General features: G+C 38.6%; 1 protein-coding gene across 1 annotated transcript in view; it reads left to right on the top strand.

Annotated features, from left to right (window-relative positions):
• The first annotated feature begins 11,677 nt into the window (after positions 1-11,677).
• The window catches only part of AUH (AU RNA binding methylglutaconyl-CoA hydratase), a 111,585-nt gene continuing 97,522 nt past the window's right edge, over positions 11,678-25,740 (top strand). The window contains exons 1-3 of the mRNA XM_063179899.1: positions 11,678-11,903; positions 20,891-20,958; positions 21,056-21,143. Coding sequence (XP_063035969.1) covers positions 11,678-11,903; positions 20,891-20,958; positions 21,056-21,143 — 382 coding nt within the window. The remainder of the gene's footprint in view (positions 11,904-20,890; positions 20,959-21,055; positions 21,144-25,740) is intronic.

Genomic DNA, 25,740 nt, shown 5'->3' with positions numbered 1-25,740 from the left:
ATGTCTAAGATCAGGCAACCTTTCTATGTGAGAACATGGCCTGAACTGATGCAAATAAATCATACAATGTTATTCATATTATTTTGATAATCTTGCATGAATGAATAACTTCTTACCTTAGAGCAGATGTTTGTTCCTCCAAAGGGAAAAAAATGTAAATGGGCATAGCCTGTACCTTGTTTTGGTCCTTATAGTCAATATATAGAAAATGTAGCTTTAAAAGTGCTTTCAAACACATTTAGCAGATATTTGCATGGATTTAATTACCTCTATGATACTGCCTTTATATTACCATATGGCACTACTTTTCTTTAAAACACACTTGCCATGTTTTAACATGGCTTTCTAAATTTTAGGTCCTTCAAGATGGAAATACTACAACTTAGCCCATTTGCATGACTTTTGACAGAAGGATGAAAAGTCAGCAAAAGGCACATCCTTGGCACTCCAGTGATGTCACTGATGAAGTGCAGTACTCTGTAACAAGACAAGGAGATGATAAAAGGGCTAGCTGGCATATCTTTCAAGATAATTAATTTCCTGCAAAAATCTCAGAAATTACTGGGCCATTTGGGTTTAAACTTAGACAAAGCCTGTGGCAGGTATTCACCATACCAAACCTTATTTTAAATGGCTAGATTTATTACAAGAGTAAACTGTTTCATAGTGTGTACAGGGGGACAAATATAGGCAGCATTGTTGTATAGCATGAAATAGTTTTCTGGTTTTTCTCTTCAAATATGGAAAAGAAACAGTGTGTCTGTATGAATAGCTCTGTGCCAAAGTCAGCCTCCAAGTAGTCAAATGTCTCTCATCTACTCTGCATCCCACACACAAGTGTGTGTGGGAATGCTTGTGAATTTAATGAAGTGCCGACTGAAAGAAGTTTATGCCTGGCTTCCAATTAAATACTAATAAGATAAGTTCAGGCAGCATAAACTCCTTGTTATTATGAAGATGGATTATATTAGCTATCAGCAACCTCTGACCTCCCAACTTTAAAACATTGCCAGTATTCTTTTTCAGTGGGACCCTCCACTGATTCCAATGAGGTTCGGATTGGTGTCTTGGATGTGCAGCTGTTACTATTACAGGGTAAGTATTCAAATATCACACAAAACCAGTACCAGAAGTGGTTTATAAATTTATGTTGTACAAGAATCTAACCTGGAGGTAGAACAGAAACAAGAGGACATCCAGTCCTTTCTCTTAGATCTCCCAGGTCATATGTAGCTGGTGGCTCTCCATCTCTTCAGATCAAATTGCACATTCCACCAATCTCCTGGCTCCAAGATTAGGCGAGATCTGGGCATTTGTACCTTTTTTTAGAAAAGGTACAGAACAAAAAGGGTCTACATTCTACATGTCCACCTGCACCCTTTGTGAGGCCTGCCTGTATGACATATCTTTAATGTAAGCGCTTTGGCCTTTGTTACTCTGTACAAACATGATAGAGGCATCATGACAGAGATTATTTCAACACACAGTTTTTAGGACACCTAGGTGCGCTGCTGGGCTCTACAGGTTTTTGGAACCTCCACGAGGAAAAGTGGGCATTTTAAAACTGGGATAGCCAAAAAAGCAATGTAAGCAGGCAACAAACTAAGCTGGACAATAGGGAAATACTGATGAAATATATTTTAAATACTTTATCCCATCCACAAAGCTGTTTAGTCTTGTTATGAAGAAACAAATTGCTTTGCCACTTGATGGGATTTGAACAAATATATTCAGAAGGCTGCAGCAGCTCCTTAATTTTTTTTTCCAAAATTGCTGTCTTCAAATTGTTGCAATTATCTGTTTATTACCTTTGTTGTTAGTTTTGTGTTAGTAAAAGTGTAACAGCTGGTTACATTCTATGGCGGGAATGGGAATGTAGCTCACTTGGTGCCACTGAGCATCTTGTAAGTGCATTTTTACTCGAAGACATACTGTATCTGACAAGTCTGACAGACCACATAATATAGCTAGCAAGAAGTTTCAGCCAACACATGTAATTGAAGACTTGGATACAGTAAAAATGACTAAAAAGACACGCAAAATCTGATCTTAGAGAAATATCATTTTGTGAACATACCAACATTAATTTGAATATCTCTTTAAACGGTACTTCAATTAACTTTTCCAGTAATGAATAAAGAGTATAAGTACCAACTCTTAATTAAAATGTATTTATTTTCTAATCATTAACATTAAAAAACCCACTTATAATCTTCACTTCTTGTTGACTACTGTGTCTATTTTGTGTACTTTTGTTTTGGTATATGTAATAGTTCAATGTTGGTTATATGATACACTTGTACATGTATTTTACATACAATTTTAAAAACAACACTATATTTGAAACAGAAATTTCCTCCAATAGACTTCAGTAATAAAACACTTACTCTCTGTATATCCCTTTGCGTTTTTCCTTTCATGTTGTTATCCAAGCTTTAGTATCTGAATGATTTTCTTCTTCTCCAGTCAGTTTTTTAAAAAATATTTGATTGTGTTATGAAGTTCTAAGTGAATTTGTAACATTAATCACTTCCATGACAGCAGACTGATGCTTTAAACACAGGATTATGATGAATCCAACACAGGATTGAGTAAAAGGGAAAAAGATCAAGAGCAAGCAAGATTTCATTAGACTAATTAGAGTCTAGATTTCATTAGATTTCATTAGACTGTTAAAAAAGTGGAGAAAGGAATATAAATGCTGAGTACACTTCGACTTTTTAATATTAAAATTCTGTACGATGGACCATACAGCGGTTATTTATTTCAGATGTTTACCATATTTGATGTAACCTCTGTGGAACTTGGACATTGCCAAAAATTTCAGACATGTTCATTAGTCTTATTCCTGTGTACTTAACTCAAAACACGGTGGTTTTCATGACTTGCCACAGTGCTCCATAGGCTCAGTAGAGATAGTAGGCTCTCACCATCTCTGAAAAATCATGCTGGGAACATTTCAGCCTTAATTTTGAAAAACTGGAACACAGGCAACTGTTCAGAAATATGGCTGTAGATTAATTTGCCTTAGTAAGTTTTTGTTAAGAAATTCTACATGCTTAATATAATGAATCAAAAAAAGCACTTAAAAAATCTTTTTAGTTCAGCAAAATCCAATTGACATAATGAGGAAACAAAAAGGTCTGTCTTCTGTAAATGGCACTCTCTGTAGCTGAATTCTGTTGTTATGAAGGACCTTGAGTATAATGCAGATAAACACATGGATGTAGATTTTTGTTGGGTCAAACACCTACTCTTTGTTTTCCAGACTAAAGAGCTACAAGTGACATAAGAAATTTCATTAAAATCTCATTCCAGGGTCAAAGCAGACTTCAGTGGTTCCATCTTGCTCCAATCTGATCCTACAGTGCATACAATTGAAACTATACTGAAAAGACTCACAGTAACACTGAGGAACCAAAAGCTGTGCTGATATCAAAACTACAAAGAAAACGACAAAAGTTTTATTCTGTGGTGAATTTTAAGTTTCCGTGCAGAGGCTACTGGGAGGATTGTGTAGTCTTGCTCTGCTCAAGATGCATGAATTCAGAGAAGTATAACATATTCCTTTTAAGTTTCGCTGGCAGAAGGTGTCCAGATGAGATAGTAGAAAGATGCTGAGATATTCAATACCTCCACTGCATAAAATATCAATATTGTCATGATTACAGCCTGATTAATACATGGATTAAGAATAATATGTGGAACTGTCCCAATGTACCCAATTGTGTCAAATATATATTTCAGGTTTCAGTGTTTACTAGCTCTTCTGAACATCTTGGGAACCTTTTTTTCTCTAAGTAGTTTTAAAATAATGTTTCAGAATATAGAAATGCCCCATTCTTGTTCATACTTCTACTTCTTTCACCTGTTGGTAGACTGCATCTTCCACAGGATAATGTCATGTCTGAAAGACTTCAATGAAGAGTAAAACCATATTCTTAACTTTTTTTCCAGGTACACTGTTGAAACAGCACATATGCTGCAAAGTTTCTGAATGTAAGGGGCCATTTTTGAAGCAGAAGGCTGTGGGCAATATTAGATTAACATACTGACTTACTCTAGAAAATTTGGTTTACATTTTTTTGAGTCTTATATATGGTATATTGTGTTCTGCTTAGCAGGTAAAACATACTTCATCATGCACAAAAGAACAGGATTATAATTTTACCTCCCAGACATAAAACAATATACACAAAAAGATAGGTCATCTAGAAATAAAATGCTATGACTTTGCAAACAGGTGGTGTGGTTTTTGTTTTTTTGTTTTTTTTTTTTTTTTTTTTTTAAATATGTTTTCTTTAATTGATGTTTAGTTTTAAAAAAATGCAAAAATTGATTAATATATGAGATCCTATTATTTACAGAACTACAAAAACAAATTCCTTATGGAATGCTGTATGAAGCAAAGTGACACAGAGTCCCCAGGCAGGTGCAAAGGAGAACTGCTTTATTGCAAAAACCAGGCCTTTTTAAGCAGTTAGCTGGTTATTAGTTTACATAGTTTTAAGGCACAACCAATCACCACTATGATGTGGACACAGGGCAGTCATGGAGCTCGTCTCTCTATCCCTACTCCAGCTTACTCACTCTCCCATAGCTCCCTTCCACTAAGCCCAAGTAACAGGCCTCAGCCATGATTTTACAAAGGTAATGAGGCTCTTATTTTATATAGCCCTTATAAGGCTTTACCTACATGGAACAGAATGCTAAGAAATTAGAAATCTGAAAAATGCTGTGTTGGAAGCTCACTGGCTGTTGGTGAATAACTCTGCATTGATTCTGTGACCAAGCACATAAGTGTATGCTAGCCAGCTAGTGCATATTTTTCTTTGTTTTTCATATGCTTTGTTTTTCATATACCAAATACTAGCTTCATTGTTCTTGATCTTAAGGATCCTGCTTTCTTACATAGACAAGTGATTTACAATGCGGTGATTAAATAGAAGAAATGTTATGATGAATCCATTTTGACAGAGTCCTTTGCTTACATAGTTTCCCAACTCATCTATTCTTGAATCCATGTGAGATGGGAAGAATGTGATTATTTAACCTTTGCTCTGTCCTGGAAATTTGAGTCATAAAGTCATGCATATTCTTTGTGACATTAGAAGAATTCTATACGGGACTGAATTTGCTTTCATTGAAAATGCTTATTCAGTTTATCAGAGTATCTTAATTGTATCAGTATGTAAAGAATAAAGAATGCAGAAAAATATAGTTAAGGGTAGAGTGTAAAACGTAATTTAGTCTAATGAAAATGAAGAGAAGATCAAAAAAGATTCCAATGTTTTCTCCATGCAATGTGAAAATCGATGTGAGGCATTCTTTAGAAAGAATGCAATGTATTCAGTAAAACTCTGCACAGCATAGTGTTAATCATAAAAGACCAAAAGGGAAAGGTAATGAACACAAATGCATTTTTTGTCGTAAAATGTAAGCTCACATTTTTTAGAGTGATTTGTGCATAATGCATAATATTTTTCAAGCAGTAACTATGCAATTATTTTCTTTAAAAATGCTGCAGTTTTTAGCAAAAAAAGTGAACAATACCTTAAACTTCATATATTATCTATAGTACAATGACTGCAAGCTGAGTTTTGTTTTTAGATACCCCCCCAAAAAAAAACTTAAAATAATTAGCTAAACAGAAAGGAAATGTAATTATGGTATTCAGAAATACTAGGATGTAAGCTATACTTACATCATATGCAGAAATTATATGATGTAAGGAAATACCATGATGTAGCATACATCTTAATTCTTGGCCTGCTCATGGAGAGTAATAAAGAATTACAACTAATAAAAAACAGGCTATGCAGTGTTTTTCATTTTTCTGTTACTTTTTTACATTACTTGAGCATAAAAGACCAGGCGTCTCTTAGATCCTCATAGTGAGCTGGCTTTCACAACAAATGTATTGCTTTCAAACAGAGCAGAGGTTCTTGGTAACTTCTCTTCACTAGAAGTTACATTACATGAGGACAGAAGTATTAAAATATTTTTCATCTCCTCATTGTAAATGTGATAGAAATTTTTAATTTGTTTCATTGAGAGTTGTACTCGAATGTCCCATATTACTTTAATTAAAAAGCGTTTAAAAATATAATTCAGATTAATTTCCCCTTTTACTTCACCAAATGCTTGCGTAGTTGAAAACCTCACTCTCTGCGTTTAGACAATGTTGATGGTTCTGTTTTGATGAAGATAGTATTTGTTTGTTGCAAAATGGTTCTTTCTGTGGGCTAACACCTAGTTCTATTTTATCCTTCTTGACATCACAGATTTGACAATAATGACTGTCTCTTTAGCAGCAGCCCTGACAGCCTTTCACAACACATAAAAGTACACTGATAAAATTAGGAAATCCATTTTCTACTAGAATTTCATGTCAAATACCTTAAATCAAATGCTGATTATATTAGTCATGTTCTCCTTGGTTTCAATGCTTCTTGTGCAGCTTCCACTGACCCATCTATATTACAGTTGAGCTTGCCCTGCCTGTTGCCAAAGCAAAGATTCAGCACAGTTAACATCGCTGTTGGCTCTGGTGTTCTTCAGAAGGATATAGATAAGAAAATGAAGTATTGCTTCAGATAAAGGTTTGCCTGATCACGAAGAAAAGAAATTATTTTAACAATCTTAATAGAACAGGGTACATCCACTGTAAGAAAAGTACTAAATGATGTTAGATTGGTTTGCAGTTTGCCTGAACGTGTAGTTATTTAGCTAGCTCAGTAAATTTTTGGATGTGTTGAGCTACTTTAAAAACATGAGAAAGCTTTTTAAAAAATCTGGTGGAAGAAGATGTATCAGCATGTACATATTTGAGAGTTGGACCTACATATAAATATATAATTTTTAAAGAATCTTCATTGTCTGTAAATTCTCTGTTTTCAGTATCTGTGTTTATGTCTAACTTCATAAAAAAATTTAATGTCCTTTAAGGATAAATTGTGCACCCTGCCTCAAAGTAAAGCATTCTATAAATTTTATTTAATAAACATCTGCTCATTTCCAATTTCAAGTACCTAAGGGCCTCCCTAGGCTCTGATCTTCCACTATTACAGAGCTGTAGCCCTGTGGCTGCTAGTGCCAATTTACTCATGGAAGAGGCCTTGCTCAGCATGTTTGTGTTCCTGTAATTGTTTTAGCATTATGTCTTGTTTGTGATCTGAAGAGAATGGTCCGACAATTTTGGGAAGTAGGATTTTAAGAAGTCCCTGTAATTGCCTCACATATGCCATGCACTTTTCCATTATATTAATCCAATGCAGTTTTCTCTATTTTCAAGATGAAGGAGTATATGCACAAATAAATGGGGCTGACATTATTCAAAGCCAAAATCTGCTCTGTGCTCCAAGACATGAGCAACACATAGGTAGAGCTTAATAACATGTGCTGGAGCTGGGTAACAAGTTCCAAGTGAGCACGCTTGTAAGGATACCCAAGCAGATTAAGTTTAGCAGGAGTAATTCCTGAAGAGAAAAAATAAGTTGTAAGAACATCTTATATCTTGGCATTACAGTCTTAAAGCTGCACTGAGAAGAAAGAAAATAGACAATCTAAGGAAACAGCTGCCTGAAAAACATATTGAATAGGCTTAGTGCCAAAAAGGGAACATGCTGTGTGTGCTATACTTACTAATAATACATACATAACAAGGGTTATGTCTTTCTCATTATCTGTTTTAAAATATCAAAAAGGTTTTACAAAAAGTTAAAAATCAAGATTGGAAAGGCAAGTGTACTAACTGCATAACACAATAATCAGAAAAATCCTGCTGTTGATAAAAACCAAATATGTGAAAACTAAAAGAGACAAATGCTTCTGGTGGGTGGTGTGGAATTGAAACAACCTTTGCAAACCAACTTTAGAGGACGGATAGCTGACGGATCTCACTCTCAAATATCACAGTCCTTTTACAGAGATGATTACTTTTCAATTCACAAGACAGACTTAGTTTGAAAAGTCAAAATTGGGCCCTACATTGTCCTCTAAAAATTGCTCCCTTTTTACTTTACCCATTGACACTGATATGCTCATCCAGAGAAAATGAAAGCATTTGTTATACCTCATCTACATACATCAATGTAAGGAAATTAGAACAACGTAGAACTAGGTGAGACTCCTTTCCCATATTCCTGCTTCATTGTACATGCTGTCTGAACCCTTTAATTGTTCACATTAAAGCTGCATATTATATAAATACACATGCGATTATTTTTCTGTCTCATTTTAAATGATTTATTAGCATTTTTAATAGCACTAGATCCCTAACTGAACATCTACAAGTAGTTTCACACTCTTTGGTTTTAGGCACTTAATCTAGATCTGAAGTTTAGAGATCACGTGCTTCTGTCACACCTAATTAAGAGTGAGATTATTCCTCTAGAAAATGAACCATGGCAGGTGCCATCCACCAAAACATGCAGAATAGTATTATGAAGAAACTCCTCTCCACAAACCACATAAACAGTCTCCCAATTTCTGTACCTCTGCCTCATGCTGTGTAAATTGCAACAGTACTGTCCTGACCCCAAGCCCCAACCACTCCCCTCCAGATTACATTATCAAACAAAGGCCACAATCAAGCTACCAAAGGGGCTGCACATGTCACCTGCCAGTTTCAGTCCTGTACACTGTGAGAACCTGTAACCTGATGTAAATAAGCTTTTCAAGGCAGCTTCAAACGTAACATTAATTAGGGTGAAGGAGCTTCAAGTTTTCCCCTCGGATTAGACGATGACTGAGGCACCGTACTAGAAGCTGAGCTGAGTACAGAGAATTTGGTGAGCTAGTCTCCATCTACACTGGTTCTACTTTCATTCCCTGCTTTGGTGGACATAAGGGAGGCTGAATCAAGATTTATTATAATCAGTTTATTTCACCCATCACCAAGTATCAACACTTGGATATCTGTGTGCAGCGGCAGCAATCAGGCTACCAAGTGGGATATGTTATTTAAGTAGTTACAATTGTTTTCCAGTTGCTCCATTTTTAAAAATTAGGATATATCTTTAAATAATAATCTCCAAGTCAACATACTTTATCTTTCATGTACTGCTATGACCCCAAAGCTGTGTTTTAGAAGTAAACTACAGTGAAAAAATCAGGGAACATGAGAACATGGAAAACATTGAGTCCTGAATTATGCTTGCATGTCAGGGAATGGGAGGAATTGAATTCACAGTATTACAAAATGCAGTGTAGTATTAAGTGACTACAATAAACCACACATATGCATATCACATAATGCAGTTTTACACATTAATAGAGAAAAAATAAACAGAAATTAAATTTTCTTTTCACTTCTTACACAAAGAAAGTAAAATCAGACAGTAGCATGTAAAAGAAAATTGCATTTCCAAAATACTTTGTTTTAAAAATGACTGTGTGTTTCTACAATGGAGATGAATCTGTTGGCTTAACTGTGCTTATTGACCTTTGCTCAGAAACGTGTTCACTAGTTCTTCAGTCTGGGAGCCACTGCATATGACTAAATGTCTGCCTTCAGCTTCAAGAGAAGCTTACGACGTGGCAGTGAATTTAGTTCTGCTTTTAATGCCTTTTTATCTTCTGCATCTTTTAGAATGGTGCTGTCTCTCTTGATGTAATTCGATATGATGTTTCAAAATTCCTTCCCATAAACTAAAATGTTCTTCAACTGCAAACAAATTTTTTTTATTTCTTTACACTGGAAGTCTTTGGCATACTGCAGGCTCTACAGTGGAAAGGGCTGTGAATCACAAGCAATCGCCCTGTTTAAACAGTAAAACATAATAAATGCAAGGCGATAGCCTGCCTATTCCTCCCCCCACACGCACATTTGCCCTTCATGGTGCTCCACACGAACAAACAGGACATTATTTTTAGACTTTTGCTTCTCCAGAAGGAAGGCATGGAGGAGCTGCTGAGCAACTGCATGAAGGAATGCAGTAGCTAGCTCTCCAAAACAACCACCAAAATGGCTTCACCTGAGCCTCTGCTCTGAAGCAGTACAGCTTTCTTCCCCTGATTAAATAACACTGAATGATGAAAATGGCACAGGGTGGCTCAAAGGCATGTTTTCACTTCTCAAGGGCTAATTTGAAGGAAATAAACTTGAAGAAGACAAACTTCACAACTTTTGAGAGCCTCATTACTGACCTGCATTAACTACAGTTACAACAACCTTTGCCAGGTCCTGTGTAAGGAAACAAGTCAACTTCTTTTATATCTAATGCATGTTCTGGCTCAACTAAATTGTTGTTATTAACATATGCATTGCTGAAATTTCAACCATTTTGGAACAGGTCATAGCAGTCTTGAATCATGTGAAGTTACAACAAAACATAGCAAATACCTCCAGCCTCCATTGTTACTGCTTTTATTGTTTGACTTGTTTCATGCTGGTATGTCTGCTGGTGTGCATGGAGGGCAAAGCAGACACCATGGCAGCGTTGCTTAGAGACCTAAACTCAACTCTAAACACCAAGGCGTATTAATTTGATCCTTAGTTTTGCAACACAATGGTAATTCTGAGAGCCCCTAAACAGGAGGATGGCCAATTCAAGCAGTCTTTTATTGCAGCATACAGAACCATGTGCTACCTGATTTCTGTTATTAACCATAGCTCCTTTCTTTGTTCAGTCCTGATGTCACAACCAGGCCTTGCCATGGGGGAAGAAGCAAGTGCTGCAGAGTTCATGAGTGATCATTCTGGTGCCACCACACACAGCACAACAAAGCCTGAGCATGTTACCTTTAAGGTGGGATGTTCACTGCAAATAAACAAGCTGCACAACTTCCAACAGTATCATGAAGCCCTGACGGAATTAAACATCTGTTTTTACTGATGAGAAATTTGTCTATGCACCTGCATATTTCAAAGTCTGTGTGAAAATCACAGAATGTCAAGAGGTTGGAATGGACTTTAAAGATCATCCTGTCCCAACCCCCTTCCCATGCCATAGGCAGACAAATCTCCCACTAGACCATGTTGCTCAAAGCCTTATTCAACTTCAATGCCGCGAGGACTGCGGCACCCACACCTTCTCTGGGCAACCTATTCCAGCGTCTCATCCACTGTCACAGTGAAGGACTTCTTCCCAAAATCTCACTTAAATTTCCTCTCTTCATGCGCCCTATCACTACAGAACATGATGAACTTCCCTTCAGATACGGGAAGGTTGCTGTGGGGTGTCCACACAGGCTTCTCTTCCCCATCTCTTCACCAGCCACAGCTCCCTCCGCCTGTCTTTGTAGAGGATGTGTTCCAGACCCCTCATCACCTTCATGGCCTCCTCTGGACTTCATCAGTTTCTTGTCCTTCTTCTCCTGGGGACCGCAGAGCTGGATGCAGTGCTCCAGGTGGGGTCTCACCACGGCGGAGCAGAGGCAGAACGCCCTGCTGCCCGCGCTGATTTTGACGCGGCCCAGGATGGGGCTGGTTTTCTGTCAAGTTTCAGATCTCCGCTGACTGACAAGCCTTTTCCCCAGGCAGGACCGCACCGCGCAGGAGCCGGGCCCGGCCGCGCCGAGCCGCCCCCTCCCCGCGGGCCCGGACGGCGGCGGCGGCGCGAGGAGGGGAGGGGAGGCGGGGGGGAGCGGCGCCCCGTGCGTGCCGCAGCCGGTCACGTGGACGGCGGGACCGGGGCCGGGGCCGCGAGAGGCTGAGGCGGCGCCGGCAGCAGCGATGGCGGCGGCGGCGCTGGGCGGGCTCGGCCTCCTGCGCGCCCGGCTCAGGCTCGCAGCCGCAGCCGCCGCGACCTTCGCCGCCCTCGGCCGAACCGGCCACCGCGCGCCCCCGCTGCGCGGAGGCGTCGCCGCCGCCGCTCTCCCCTCGGCCGGGAGGAGCTACGGCTCCCAGGCGAAGGAAGAGGAGGAGCTGCGCGTCCGGTACCTGGATGATGAGCACAAAGGTAACGAGGGAAAGGCGGCTGAGCACCTGCCATCCCGGCCTGGCCGGGGTGACCCCTGCGGGGCAGAGAGAGGGCGGCCCTGGGGGAGCTGCCCGGCGGCGAGGGGCGGGAAGAGAGCGGAGGCTCCTCCTCCTTGCCGCCGCGGCCGGGGTTGCGTCGCAGAGTGCTGGGAGCTGCCGATATGGCAGTGGCAGAACTGGGTCAGCTTGGTCCTTCTTGGCTCTTCACGTCGAACGGCTCGGGTTAGAAAGGGCGTTGAATAGTATCTGGTTCTGACTCCTCCGCCATGGGCAGGGACCCATATGTGCTTAGAGCCCCATCCAGCCGTGCCTTGAACACTTGCAGGAATGGGGCATCCACAACTTCGGTGGGCAACCTATTCCAGTGCTTCATCACCCTTACAGGAAAGATTTTCCTCCTATTAACTAATCTAGACCTATTTTCTTCCAGTTTGAACCAATTCCACCTTGTCCTGTTGCTACATGTCCTTATAAATAGTCTTGCCTCATCTTTCATGTAGGTTCCCTTCAGGTACTGGAAGGCTGCGACTAGGTCACTTCCAAGCCTTCTCATTTCTACACTGAACAGTTACAATTCTGTCAGCATTTCTTTATAGGAGAGGTGTCCCATTCTTATCATCTTGGTGGCCTCCTCTGGACCAACTCCAATGGTTCCATGTCCTCCCTGTGCTGGGAGCCCAGAGCTGGATGCAGGTTCCAGGTGGGCTCTCCCCAGAGCAGAGCAGAGCAGAGGGGCAGAATCCCCTCCCTCCCCTGCTGCCCACGCTGCTCTGGATGCAGCCCAGGACACGTTTGGCTCTCTGGGCTGGGAGTGCCCATGGCTGGGTCATGTCCAGCCTCTCACCCACCAGCACCCCCAAGCCCTTCTCACAGGGCTGCTCTGTATCTGTCAGTGATGATACTGGGGTTTGTCCTGACCCAGCTGAATCACCTTGCACTTGGTCTTGTTAAACCTCATGAGATTCCCATGGGCCCACTTCATGAGCCTGTCTAGATTGCTGTGGATGTCCTGTCCTTGAGGTGAGTCAACAGCATCACTCCTCTTTTCCAGAGTGCTGCAGCATATGTACTATGTTTGTGAGGTACACCTCTGTGAACTGGCATCTGTTTGCCCCTCTAATTGTGAGAAAATGAAGTTTAGCAGCAAATGTCTGGAATCATGCTGCTTCAGACATCAGTTTTGCGCTTTTGTGCAGGGGGCAGAGAGGGCATAAAACTGATATCCATGCTTTCTGTGGTGGAAGGTATGGCTTCAGTATTCTCTTATCTCATGCCACTCTCCTAGTAATCATCTCATCCTCCTCCTTGCTTTTAGTGTTGTCAACTACTACTCACTTTTTTCTACTCAGCTATACCAAGAGTCTTATTTTAACTCACCTGGTCAAAAAAAAAAACCAAACTGTGCTCCTTAATGACGTGCAGCCAGTGCATCACAGTACGAACACTTTTTACTTCCTCTTCTGATGTGATGCTCTTTGGATTTTGAAAGTGTTCCACTTCCTTCGGTGTTTATCACTTTGTTCCCCTGTGGATGCAGCAGGGCTAGGAAAGGTGGAGGAGAAGTAAGTGCAAACTCTGTTCCTGAGGATTTATTTCTCTAGCCATGATGTTGTACCTGCCTTTACAGACAGGGCCATAGTGTAGAGCTTTGGTATCTGCAGCATGTGAATCTCTTTACATGGAGAATATATCTTGGAACCACCATGTGTTGAGATGTACAGTTTAGTTTATGTCTGTGAACACTTTAACTCAGCTATTTCATACATGCTGGCAATTAAGCAAATGCCAATGAGTTGAGTATGCCTGTACATAGATTTGTATACATATACAGAGAGGTAACTTTAAAACTTTGAATTTTAGTATGAGCTTAGATGATTGTTCTTTCATTTTCAAGGGAAAACTGATGTTGTGCTTTCATCTGAGGGCAGGTTTTTGTCATTATTTAGGATTGATAGTAAAGATGATATAATCTGGTCCTGAAATTATCTTCTGTAGTTCTGTTTCTAACTCTTTCCACTTCCTTTAAAATGTACTACTTAGGTTCTGTTTTTCCAGCTGACTCTGAAACTTGGAATTAGTTTCAAACATCTATTCAGATTTTTTTGGGGATTATTTTAAGTTAAGGAAGAGACAAGACAGGAGCAAAGAAGAGTTTGTAAAATGTTAGAAGAGTGTTTTTCTTTGTTTATTTTGTGCTTTACCAAGAAGTGGTAGAAAATATCACGATCTTACATAGTAATCAACTTTTATTTTTATTACACAACAAACATAGAATTAGGCAGTGTGTTCCAGCTGTTGAATTAGCTAGGAGTCATTGTTTTTGTAATGTTCTGAAGGTGTTTCCTACTGAATATGTAGCCTAAAGCCCCAAAACTTGGAGATAGTATTTGTAATGTTAAAGCAGCTCTTGCTATCATAAGGAAGGATTTTTAATTAATGAATTCTCTTAAGCGGAAGGAATTTTCTTTGGTATTGTCTTTCAGAAGGACACAGAAACAAACACTGTTTGTTAGAAAAAGATAAGAACAAGGATGTAGAAGTAGGCCAGAAGGAGACATTAACTTCATATGCCTTCTTCAGCAGCACAAAGAGCACGCAACATTTCCACTAAAGTAACGTGGCTCTACTTCCTCCCTGTAGTGCTAGCACGCACTCTCCTCCTCACCTTGTATACCAAGTTTATCTGTGTTTCTCTACTTACAGCATGTAATGTCTCTGCTTAATGAGGACGCCAGCTCTGTAAACACCCCTCTGGTCTTTCTTGCTCTTCTCTACCCTGCCATTCCTTGATCTACCATTTTGTGTTCTTGGCTTCCCCACGCGGTACTCTGGTTCCCCTGTGGCCTCATCACCCCATCCCATTACATACTTCTTGGTGTGTGCACGCTCAGACCCTGCTCTCTGACTGCCTCCTATGGCACGTTCATGCTTGTTGATGCTGTGGTTGTGCTCTTGCACGTGCCGAGCATTTCCACGTTGCTCAGAGAGGACTGTGGATACTTGGGAGGAAGGAAAACTGGCTGTACCTGCCTCACGTACAGGCCTACGTCTTGTAGCACTAGACAAATCTTTGCCTGTAGGCAAAGTAGCAAACTGTTCTGCTTCATATCACTTACATGTGGTTTGCATACCCCAGGTCTTGGGAGGTTGTTAAACATGAAGTAAAATGAGACTATGTTTGCAAAGGCTAGTTATTGGAATTTTAACTGAAGGCATTCCAGCTTCCAAATTTGAAATCTGACCAGAACTAGAATACAAGAGGTGGGGGGTTTTTGAAGAATGTGATTGAAAAATACCTGTATATTCTGCCCATGTTGCAGCTTGTGAAGCTCTTAGTGTCAGTTTTCTGTGAGTAAAATCACTATCAGTGTATTAATTTTTTAAAATTAAGCATATATCTTTTACTTTATTTGAGATTCTATTTGATCATCACTAGGCCTGAAATGTATTACAGTTTTTCACATTCCAGAAATTAGCCAAATTACATTAGTGATCCCATTACAAATTTATATGACCTTAGTGCTTTGGATTTTTAAGTTATAGGTGCCATGGGGAGAAATATCTTTTTAGTCTTGATTCCAGTGTGATGGTGACACTTGCTGGAATGTGATATAAATATTTTTAAATTTAGATTTTACACTAGAATGACTCCTTATGGTCAAATTTCCCAGCTGGTTTTGGTTCAGTTTAGAATTAGACAGCTTTTGGTCTTCATCAGTTGGAATTCTAATATACATGGAATGGGCAGAAACAAATACAGTCTTGGTTGAAGTTGTTTGCTCAGAGGTTGGTGTGATAGCTAGCTGATAAATTGGAAGAACTTCCCATCCCTTTGCCGTGTTCAAAGCAAGGCTGAGCAGGTGAGATTTATTAACTTAAGAAGTGCAGAAAAGAGTTAGGTCAGAATTTAGAGGTGAAACAGGCTCAGATAGGAGATTTTGAAGAGTGTTTTGGTGCCTTTAAAAAGTGCTGGTTAGTACACATCTGTGTGATTTTTCACTTAAATACTTCTTGATAAGATAATTAATGAAAGCCACCAGAATTGTGCATGATATATTCACCATATGTTCCTGTTTTGCTTAAGAAACTACTTCAGAATAATAAACATCTAAGTCTACTTGTTTGCCTTGGTGTATCTGAGTAGTTAAGTGAAACAAGCTTAAAACTAACTTACTTTGATCCCCCTTCCACTTTTCAAAGCACAATTCAGACTTTTAAAAATATTTTTTTAATTATGAAAAATTACTTGTGTGTGTGTATTTAATGCAAATAAATAACAAAATAAATACAAATAAAAATAATTCTGCAAGTACTTTATATGCAGACGTAGTGAATATTTCAAACTCTGGCACAGTGTCTAATATTGGTTTACAGATAAGATTCATTTTTAAGTAACCATTTAAATGTGTTTCTACCAAACACTGAGGATGATCTTTTGATCTCTAAAATGTGCAAGATAAAAGAGATAAAAAACATTATTAAAAGTAAGATCTCCTGTGTGCTAATACAAGCAGTAGTTAAACCAGGATCTAATCTCTCCACTTTATTCAAGTATTAAATGTAGTATATGCTTTGAAACCAGAATGTTTCTGGAAATTTATGAATATTTTAAAACTATCTTCCAGATACATATGTATTCTTATTTCAGTGGAAGACATTTCTTACTTTTACTATGCTTTCATTTTATAATATAACTTTCGTTTTTATGATATAACTTTTATAATATAAGTTGCATTTCCTCTTTCTTTTGAGCGCTGATAATTATACACAAGCAGCTTTCTCTTTTGACAGGGGCAACTTGTTAGTAGAAATATATTGTTCATTTATGTATGTTTTGCCTCTAATGGTTGGCTAGGAAAGTATTATACAGGAATATTGCTGCTTATATTAGACAACACTGGGAATCATTGTCTCTTGGAGAGCCTAGCCAGTTAAGATGAAGTTAGTTTTCAGTAGGCAGATGTATTTTTAATAGATGCACATTATGTGCTGAAGTGTATCCTAGAAATAATGTGGGGATGACTCCAAGGAAAAACTATGACATTAATATTTGGTTTAGCATTATGTGAATGCTTATTCCTTCTTAGTAGAACTCTCACATTTTTGATACCATACAGATACACCAACAAAGCAAAGACTACTACTACTATAGCACTACTACTAATTTCTACTTCTATTTATTAATGATTACTTTTTAATATATTTTCTTTCACAGGTAGAGTTTTCAAACAGTTTATTTTAAAGGATTTCAGAAACCACATATATATGTGTATGCTTTAGGAAAAATGAACCATGATTAGTTGCTTTTAATGTCAATGTAACAGGTATTATTGAAGAGTTGCTGCCCTCAGGTCAAGTCCCCCATGACTGGAAAAAGGGAAACATTGTACCCATGTTGAAAAGGGACAGAAAACTGAAGTCTGGGAACTAGTGACCCATGAGCCTCACCTCTGTGCCTCTCCTCTGTGAGGAACAGATCCTTCTAGAAGCTGTGCTGAGGCACGTGGAGGACAGGGAGGTGATTCAAGACAGCCAGCATGGCTTCACCAAAGGCACGTCCTGCCTGACCAACCCACTGACCTTGAATGACGGAATTCATTCCATCAGTGGTCAAGGGAATAGCTACACATTTCATTTATCTGGACTTCTGGAAAGCCTTTTGCAGAGTTCCCCACAACACCTTTGTTTCTAAAGTGGAGAGAGATGGATTTGATGGATGGACTTTTCAGTGGATGAGAAGTTGGTTGGATGGTGGCATCCAGAGTGTCGTGGTCAATGGCTCAGGGTCCTGATGGACGTCAGTGACAAGCAGTGTGCCTCAGGGGTCTCTACTGGGACCACTGTGATTTAGTATGTTCATTGATGACATAGATGAGGGGATTGAGTTCACCTTCAGCAAATTTTTAGATGATACCAAGCTGAGTCGTGCAGTTGACATAGCTGAAGGATGGGATGCTATCCAGAGGGAGCTGGACAAACTTGGGAAGTGGGTCCATGAGAATCTCATGAAATTTAAAAAGACCAAGTGCAAGGTGCGGCACCTGGGTCAGAGTAACCCATGGTATCAGCACAGGCTGGGGATGAGCAGATGGAGGGCTGCCCTGTGAGAAGGGCTTGGGGGTGCTGGTGGGTGAGAGGCTGGACATGAGCCAGCCATGGGCACTCCCAGCCCACAGAGCCAAACGTGTCCTGGGCTGCATCCAGAGCAGCGTGGGCAGCAGGGGAGGGAGGGGATTCTGCCCCTCTGCTCTGCTCTGCTCTGGGGAGAGCCCACCTGGAACCTGCATCCAGCTCTGGGCTCCCAGCACAGGGAAGACATGGAGCTGTTGGAGTTGGTCCAGAAGAGCCATGAATATGATTAGAGGGATGGAGTACCTTTCCTATAAAAAAAGTCTGAGGGAATTGGAACTGTTCATCCTTCAGGATGGCCTACTGTGACATTCCATTTTCTGAAGGGAGCCTCTAAGAAAGATAGAGAAGGACTTAAAACTGAAAGAGAGCAGGTTTAGTTTAGATATTAGGAAGAAATTCTTTACTTTTAGGGACTGAAAGTGATTGCCCAAAGAAGCTGTGGATACCCCATCCCTGGAGATGTTCAAGGCAGTGTTGGATGGGCCTCTGGACAACCTGGTCTAGTGCAAGGTGTCCCTGCAGGAGGCTTGGAACTAAATGATCTTCAAGGTCCTTTCCATCCTCAGGATGCTCAGATCTTGTAGTAATGGCACATCAGAACAATGATGATTCAAATGTGACTGTAAGGCATGTCTTTTGTATATATATCACTGCAATACGTAGGCGTCCCTTGCAAACCTTTTATACTTTTTCTCTTGCACTTCTGCTTCATATTTTTTTCATACTTAAATGAAAACAACTAGGTGGGTGTCATCTTTATCTTTTACTTCTGTGGAAGAAAGCAGAAGTGATAGTTTTATGACTTGATACAACACTGCTAAGCAAAAATTGAGATGTATGATTTGTCTTCAAGGATAAGTCCTTTGTAGGAAAAAATCTTTAAATTGCTTTAGTGTTAAGTGGAGCTTCCTTCTGAATACACTGTTGTTGGTCGTGGAGTAGCAGTCTTTCAGCTCCAACGGGAAGAAGAAAAATTCAAGTGTCATTAAGTGTTATTGCCATTGAGTATAACATGTTTGTGAAAAGGATGCTATTTTCTGACTGAAGTATGGTTTGGGGTAATAGCGTCTCTAGTTTATTCAAGCATGGGATTTGTAGTGCCTGAAAATCAAAGTGAAGTCAGGATGAAGGGTCTTTTTGTTGCTTTAACGTAGGATGATGCTTTTGCCTGATCTACTCGTGTTGAACATATGGAATATTTGAATTTGGAGTGATCCTCCTCCTGGAGAAGAAGTTGTAACAGCTGAAGAAAAGTGCTACACTACATTCCTTTTTGCTTAACAGCATGTAAACAGATTCCTATGCAAGTGCTGAGTAGCGACCTTTGTGGGTGGTCCTGTATGAGTATCTCCAGCCACAGGTGTAAGTGTGGGAATTCAGGCTAGTAGAACAAGGAACGAAGGTCATTTGGGTTGACCTGGCTCCACTCCCCTTTTAGGCGGTATCTATACTTAACAATTGACTGTACCTTAAGAGCAAGAAAGGCATGTGTGCTTTATTACTGCATTTGACACTCTTTTTGTTTGAATCTTGACAGTGGTAGCTGACAAGTGTAAGACTTTGTCTTCAAATTGGTAACTGCAGAAGGAGCAGGAGCTCTTTTAAATCTTGTCTTGTGTGCATGTGTGTGCCACATACATGCAGGAGGAAGGAGAGGAAGGGAGCTCAGACACTAATGGGTCAGTCCTAAGAGAGGACAGGTCTTCCAGAAATAGAAGAAACAGTATGCACTGAGATGACAAGGAAGGCTACAGGAGCCTAATTATGTATAGATTGTACATTCAAAGCTGAGTGGTGAAGTAGTAATCACCTGGGCAAACAATGAGTTTCTGGAATTCTGTTTTTTCATATCATAGGTTGGTGGCAATACGGTGGGCATTTTTGTTTGAGACAGATCTTCCTTTCTGCCTTTCATTCCTGGTCCTGCCCTAGTCCTATTTTCCCCCTTATCCTTGCATTTTCTGCATAAAAGGTCCTGACTGATAAAATGTTACCTGGGCAGGATCAGGACTGTGTGCTGGTGTTTTGAACTCAGGCAGTTGTGTGAATTCTGGCAGTAATTGTCTAAAAGATTGCTATAATTGTGATAAACTTAGGCATTGCCAAAATAGACTTTTCAGAATTTTCCTCTTTGATATTCATGCCTGTTAAGGTGAGTGGGGCATAATAAAGAAAATTTTTGTTTCTGCTGCAATATTCAAACCTACGCACAGGTAATCAGTTAGACAGTTGATCTTTTAACTGGGCTAAGGGAATTTTGACTGTGTCTTTGGAGTCATGTACCAAGCACTGAGCTTGATTTTTGTGTTTCAGAGAGAATTTTTTGTTTGATTTTTTTCCTTTTTAAACAAAAAAAACAATTTTTCCCATTGGTGGCATTCTTTCCATGTTTATGACTTCTTTTTACCTGTAGCAGCGTTGCTGGTCTTTGCTCTGATAGCGCTTCATGCTTTAAAAAGTCTCTGGAGATAGTCTCTCTAAATATGGAAATATGTGCTTTACAATTAAGCATCTTTCCTGATGGCGTGTCAGCACTTCATGCAGAAACATGAAATTTGTGCATGCAGTTGTGTAGTTCTACATTCAACCTTTGTAAGCACTGTTTCCACATAACGATGTTATGGCCCTATTTTTGTTATTAAAGTAAGTGTAATTTCTGTTGAGTATTGAAAAGAATAAATAATTTTATTTTCTTTCAGAAATTCAATAGTGATTACACTAGCATTTTTTTTAATCCTCAATGCCTTTTGTATAATTTCAAAATAATAATAATTTACATAGATGATACATATTTCACTCCATTGTAACAATGATGTGATCTTTCTTCCTCTCCAGGAATTGTGGTGCTTGGATTAAACAGATCTCATGCCAAGAATGCACTTAGTAAAAATCTTGTAAAAATGGTAAGTGAAAAGAATAGTTTTTACTATAAAGGTGAAGTATTGGAATGAAGCACTTTAAAAAGTGTTTGGTGATTCCCCTTCCTCCTTTTCTCTGTAGATGTCAAAAGCTGTGGATGCTTTGAAATCTGATAAGAAAGTACGAACTGTTGTATTCCGGAGTGAAGTCCCAGGGATATTCTGTGCTGGTATGCAAACTTAATTTTCCTAAAAAGCTGGAAATCTGTATTCTCTTATTGCACTAAAAAAGCCAAAAAAGGCCCAGATTCCAAGGAAACATGTATTTTTCATATATTAATCTCAGTAACAAACAAAACATTTTTAAATTATTTTCCTCGATTGCTAAGACAAATCAAATATTTGGTTTATTTCTTCTGTGTCATAAAGTATTTCAAAATATATAATAGTTTAACCATGATAGTGAAAAATCATTTAATTGATCTAGAAACTCTTGCCAGTATTTCAGAATGAGGTGCAAATAATTTGTGGTCCTATAAAGAGGTTTTGTAGAAAGCTGTATCAAACCTTTCTTTTAAATGTATTAACTTGAAATTTTAGTTAAAGAAACATATGTAAACTTAAAATTTCATTATGAATATGCATGTTACTGCAGGCTGAATGTATTCTCAAATTAAAAACAAATCAAAAGAAAAAGCACACATCCCAGCCCACAAATCCAACAGTATAGAAATCTTGCCAAAGTGCTCAGAAAAGCAAGAACTCTCAGCTACCAGATGCTGGGAAGCAGAATTTGCTGACAAGTCAAGATCAATTCATACAGCAGTGTATTTTATGAATATCAAGCGAATAGACTTCTTATTTAAAAATGTTTCAACCAGATCTTACTTTATTCAAATTTAATTTACATCCATTTGAAACAGAAAACAGAAGTAAAAGAACAGTTTGTTCTTTCAAGAGAACAGTTTAAGAGAACAGAACTAGAAGAAGTTTGTTCTTTCTAATACATTAATATAACTGTCAAGAAAGAGGAGATCAGTTCTGAAATTTTATTTTTCTGATCATTTTTGTAGTTATTATTCTTGATAGCCCAAATAACATAATTAGTTTAGTTTTAAATGCAAAATAGTTTTTCCAGTTTTTAAATATGTAGCGTACCTAAGCACTTTTAGTTGAGTTTAAAATTCTTTTTCTGGCTTTTCTTAGGCCTATTCTCATGCTGATACAGTTTTTACTTACAAGACTTGTGAAAATAATTGTCTTGGAAAAAAGGGAATAATCAATTCAGTGCTTAGTAATACATATAAATAGGTTAAATGTGTGTGTATTAATCAGCATATTTAATTTAAAGTTTGTATCTTGTTTTAAATCAAGAAGTTTTAAGTTTTAGTCATCTCAGAAAAAAACCTCTAGTTTTTAAACTAATGAAGAAAGAAGCATCAGAGCAACACATGCAAATGGTGTTTCAAGTTAAATGTTATGTACTTGAAATAAAAAGATGGCTGTTGGGGTTTTTTAACAATGTTTTTTATTTGACATTCTTGAGTTTTGTAGTGGTGATGTACTGGAAATAGGAGGGCAGAAATACTGATTTTAAGGGAGAGTATCTCAGGTATGCTTCTATTATTGTACTTATGAGCTCCAAGTATGCTTCCAGTATTCTTTTTTAGCTGTCTTTTCCAAGCTGTTTTGGTATAAAGATTTAACATGCTCATTGCTGCTTTTTTATCTGGCTTAGAAAGCCAAGCAATTCAGAGTATGTATTAAGACATAATAACAGAGAACATACCAGGACAGGAGGAAGGAAAATCAGTCCTGAAAAGAAGATTGTGAAAGACAAAGGCTGGGTAGCTATATTGGGATCTTAACCCAGGGAGTAGAGAACTAGGTGGCTCTAATTTTAAAAAAGTGATGGTTGAAACAAGTGTCCTAAGAAAGGAGATTCCTGTAGCTGAACAAGTGAAATAAATGGTGTTCTAACAGTGGTAACTGGAATTTAGAATGAAACAGAGTACCTGAAGCAGAGTTTGTTAATGAAAATAGATGAAAATGCACAGTGGATGGATGGATTGCTTCAGTAGGTGACTTTAACGGGTATCTCTAAAGAGAATGATAATCAAGGAAGCATAGTGAGATCTGGAAAACACAGGTTAACAGCTTAGGGGGAAGCAAGATGAGGAGAGGAACATACTGGATGTAAGAAGGCAGTTTCTGGAGGGGACTCAGGAAATTCAGTAGAACAGAAGAAAGTGTTTTCAAACTTAAATGTTAAAGGAGAATATGTTACTTCAAGAACATTTAATTTCCTTAAAAAATGCAAGGATCATCTTGTGAAATGTCACATTTTCTTGTGCCTTATAGTGCTATTTAGTTAGGCTAAACCTGGAATGTTTTTATTTTTTTGTATTTCCTCAATAATGTTTTCTTGCTAACATGTGTGGGAGTGTATGTTTTTAAAAATATACTTTTATGATTATTTTTTGGACCACCATCTGATGTTTTACAGACTGCATATTGGGAAACTTTGTCCTAGATTGTAGTTCCCTTTTATGTGTGGAATGAAGTCCAATATCATTAAATCCAGCCATTCCTTAGCTATCAACACATATCTATGAAAGCCACAAGCCAAGTGTCTTGTTTCCTTCTAAGGCCTAGTCCACAAAACATGACATCCAGCCATTTTTCTGAAAGTAGCAGTGTGGATGATTAAAATATTTAAACTCTTTTGATGACTGATGTAGATTTGGTTATGATTTCAAATTATGATATTTTCACACAGTGAAATAGGAGGGAGACAAAAATGGAATTGTATAAAAGAATGTAGAGATGTGCCAGAAATCATATCCTTTTATTTCTGCATAAAAATTCACTGTGAGTCTTTACCTACTCTTTTCTTTGTGTCTCCTTTTTAGTACTTCGTACATCCATGGGTGTAGAAAGCTCCTCATTAATGCTCTAGCACTGATCAAAAGGGATGCCCAGAAATCAAAGCCTTGCATGTCTGGGGTTAAGGGTGTCTGTGATTATGCATAGGCTGTCTTTAAGTAATTATGTCTGTAAGGGCTTCTTGTGCTTCCATTAGAAATGCTCTGGCACGGAGTCACTTGTTGGCTCTTTTCTTTCTACATCTGAAATCAAATAAGTTAAGTATTGGTCTTTCTGGAGTGAACATGTATGACCAGTCCTGGCCTATGTAAGCTGAGGCTATGTACTTGCACCATTCTGCAGCCATTGTAGGTGGGTCTGTAAAGGAGTCTTTTTATTTCCTGACTATGTTCCATTCTTGAGGAAGGCATAGGCTTATGATGGAATAAGGCAGATGTCCCATGTGTAAAATGTCTGTGATTGAGTAATGATGGGCTGTGCTCTGTTCACACAAGGTGGCAAATTACATTCACATAGGCAATTTGAATAGCTTGATTTTTCATTATTAATATAATTTTAACCTATGTGTATTAGTGATACTGCTGAGGTGCTTTCTGCGTAATGGTGTTGGATGATACAGTACTGTGAGGAAGAGAGGAAGCAGTATCCACAAGTTGTTTCAAAATCTAATTTTGTGTTGGTGTGAATGCAGAGTGGATAAGGTTGGAAGAGACTTCAGTGATGTCATCTGGTCCGACCTCACTACTCAATCAGAGTAATTCTGAAAACAGTCTTAGAGCTTCTTCTGATTTTAACTACATGAGGTCAGAAAAATGTACAAATAAAATACTTGCTTAAAAGCAGTTTTTTCAGTTTTCAGAGAGTATTTGAGAATGGCTTTCGTCTGAAGATTTGAACAAGCTAATATTGCACCTTAAAGCTTTTGTTGTTCAATTTTCTAAGGCTTTGAATAGAAGCTGAGATAATATTTATAAAATTTCTAGTTGCTATAGAATTTTACATTTGGATATGTTTTGGCTGAAGCTGAGGACTGCTGCATGGTTCTAGATCTCCTGCTTTCTTCTGTTTTTTCCTATCTCACCCACTCTTGTCAGTATGTTTGATGACGTGAAATAGGGATTATTTCTATAATTATAGCTATATTTTGCTATTGAAAACGATGGGATCAAGTACTTTAATGACTATAATGACTATATAGTCATTAAAGTAACAGATTCTGATTATATTCTTTTGCTTCTACCTTTTTGGTTGCTGTTCCTTGTATTGTTGTTTTTCTTGGTTATGTCATGTTCCTCCATCCCTCTTCATGTCTGGTCAAAAAAAGCATAAAAAACCATAGTCTTCATGTATTTGTTTCAGATAGTAATTTACTTGCCCATAGTCCATTGGTTCAATTTACAGCTCAGGCTAATAAATAAAACCCCTTGCTACTGTTTTACCATTCAGAGTAGTACCTCTGGTGCAGCCAGGACAGTTGCTTAACTCTTACTGTCCAAGCCCAATCACAGATCATTTCTCTTAAAAATCCACGTGAGTTGTTCTCAGTTTCCCTGCATCCATCTGTTCTCTGTTGATAAGCAGAAAAGAAGCTATCTCCTTTGGGAGAAAAAGACTAGAGGAACACGCTGATTCTGGATTTTGATTTGCCTGGGAGAGTTAGGAGAGCTTTCTCTTGTAACTTGTAACTTCTTGAGACTTTTGTGGTGACTGTGTTTAGAGGGTAAGTGTTTAGAACTGTCTCTCTTCGGGATTGTTTTTGCAAAGTTAGCTGGACTGTGTGATAGATATGGTGAGGTTGATGGGTTATTTGCTTCGTATATGTGTGCATACGAAGAGAGCAAGCTTTGGAGCAATTTTTTACTGTTCTTTGGAGACCTTATTTCAAAAATCTTTAAGAGATATCAGAATACAGACAGTTAACTTTTTGCTGTTTTTGTAGCA

The sequence above is a fragment of the Melospiza melodia genome, chromosome Z (genome assembly GCF_035770615.1).
Source record: "Melospiza melodia melodia isolate bMelMel2 chromosome Z, bMelMel2.pri, whole genome shotgun sequence".
NCBI lineage: Eukaryota > Metazoa > Chordata > Aves > Passeriformes > Passerellidae > Melospiza > Melospiza melodia.
Note: the sequence above shows the minus strand (reverse complement) of the source record. Positions and strands in the feature narration are given on the sequence as shown.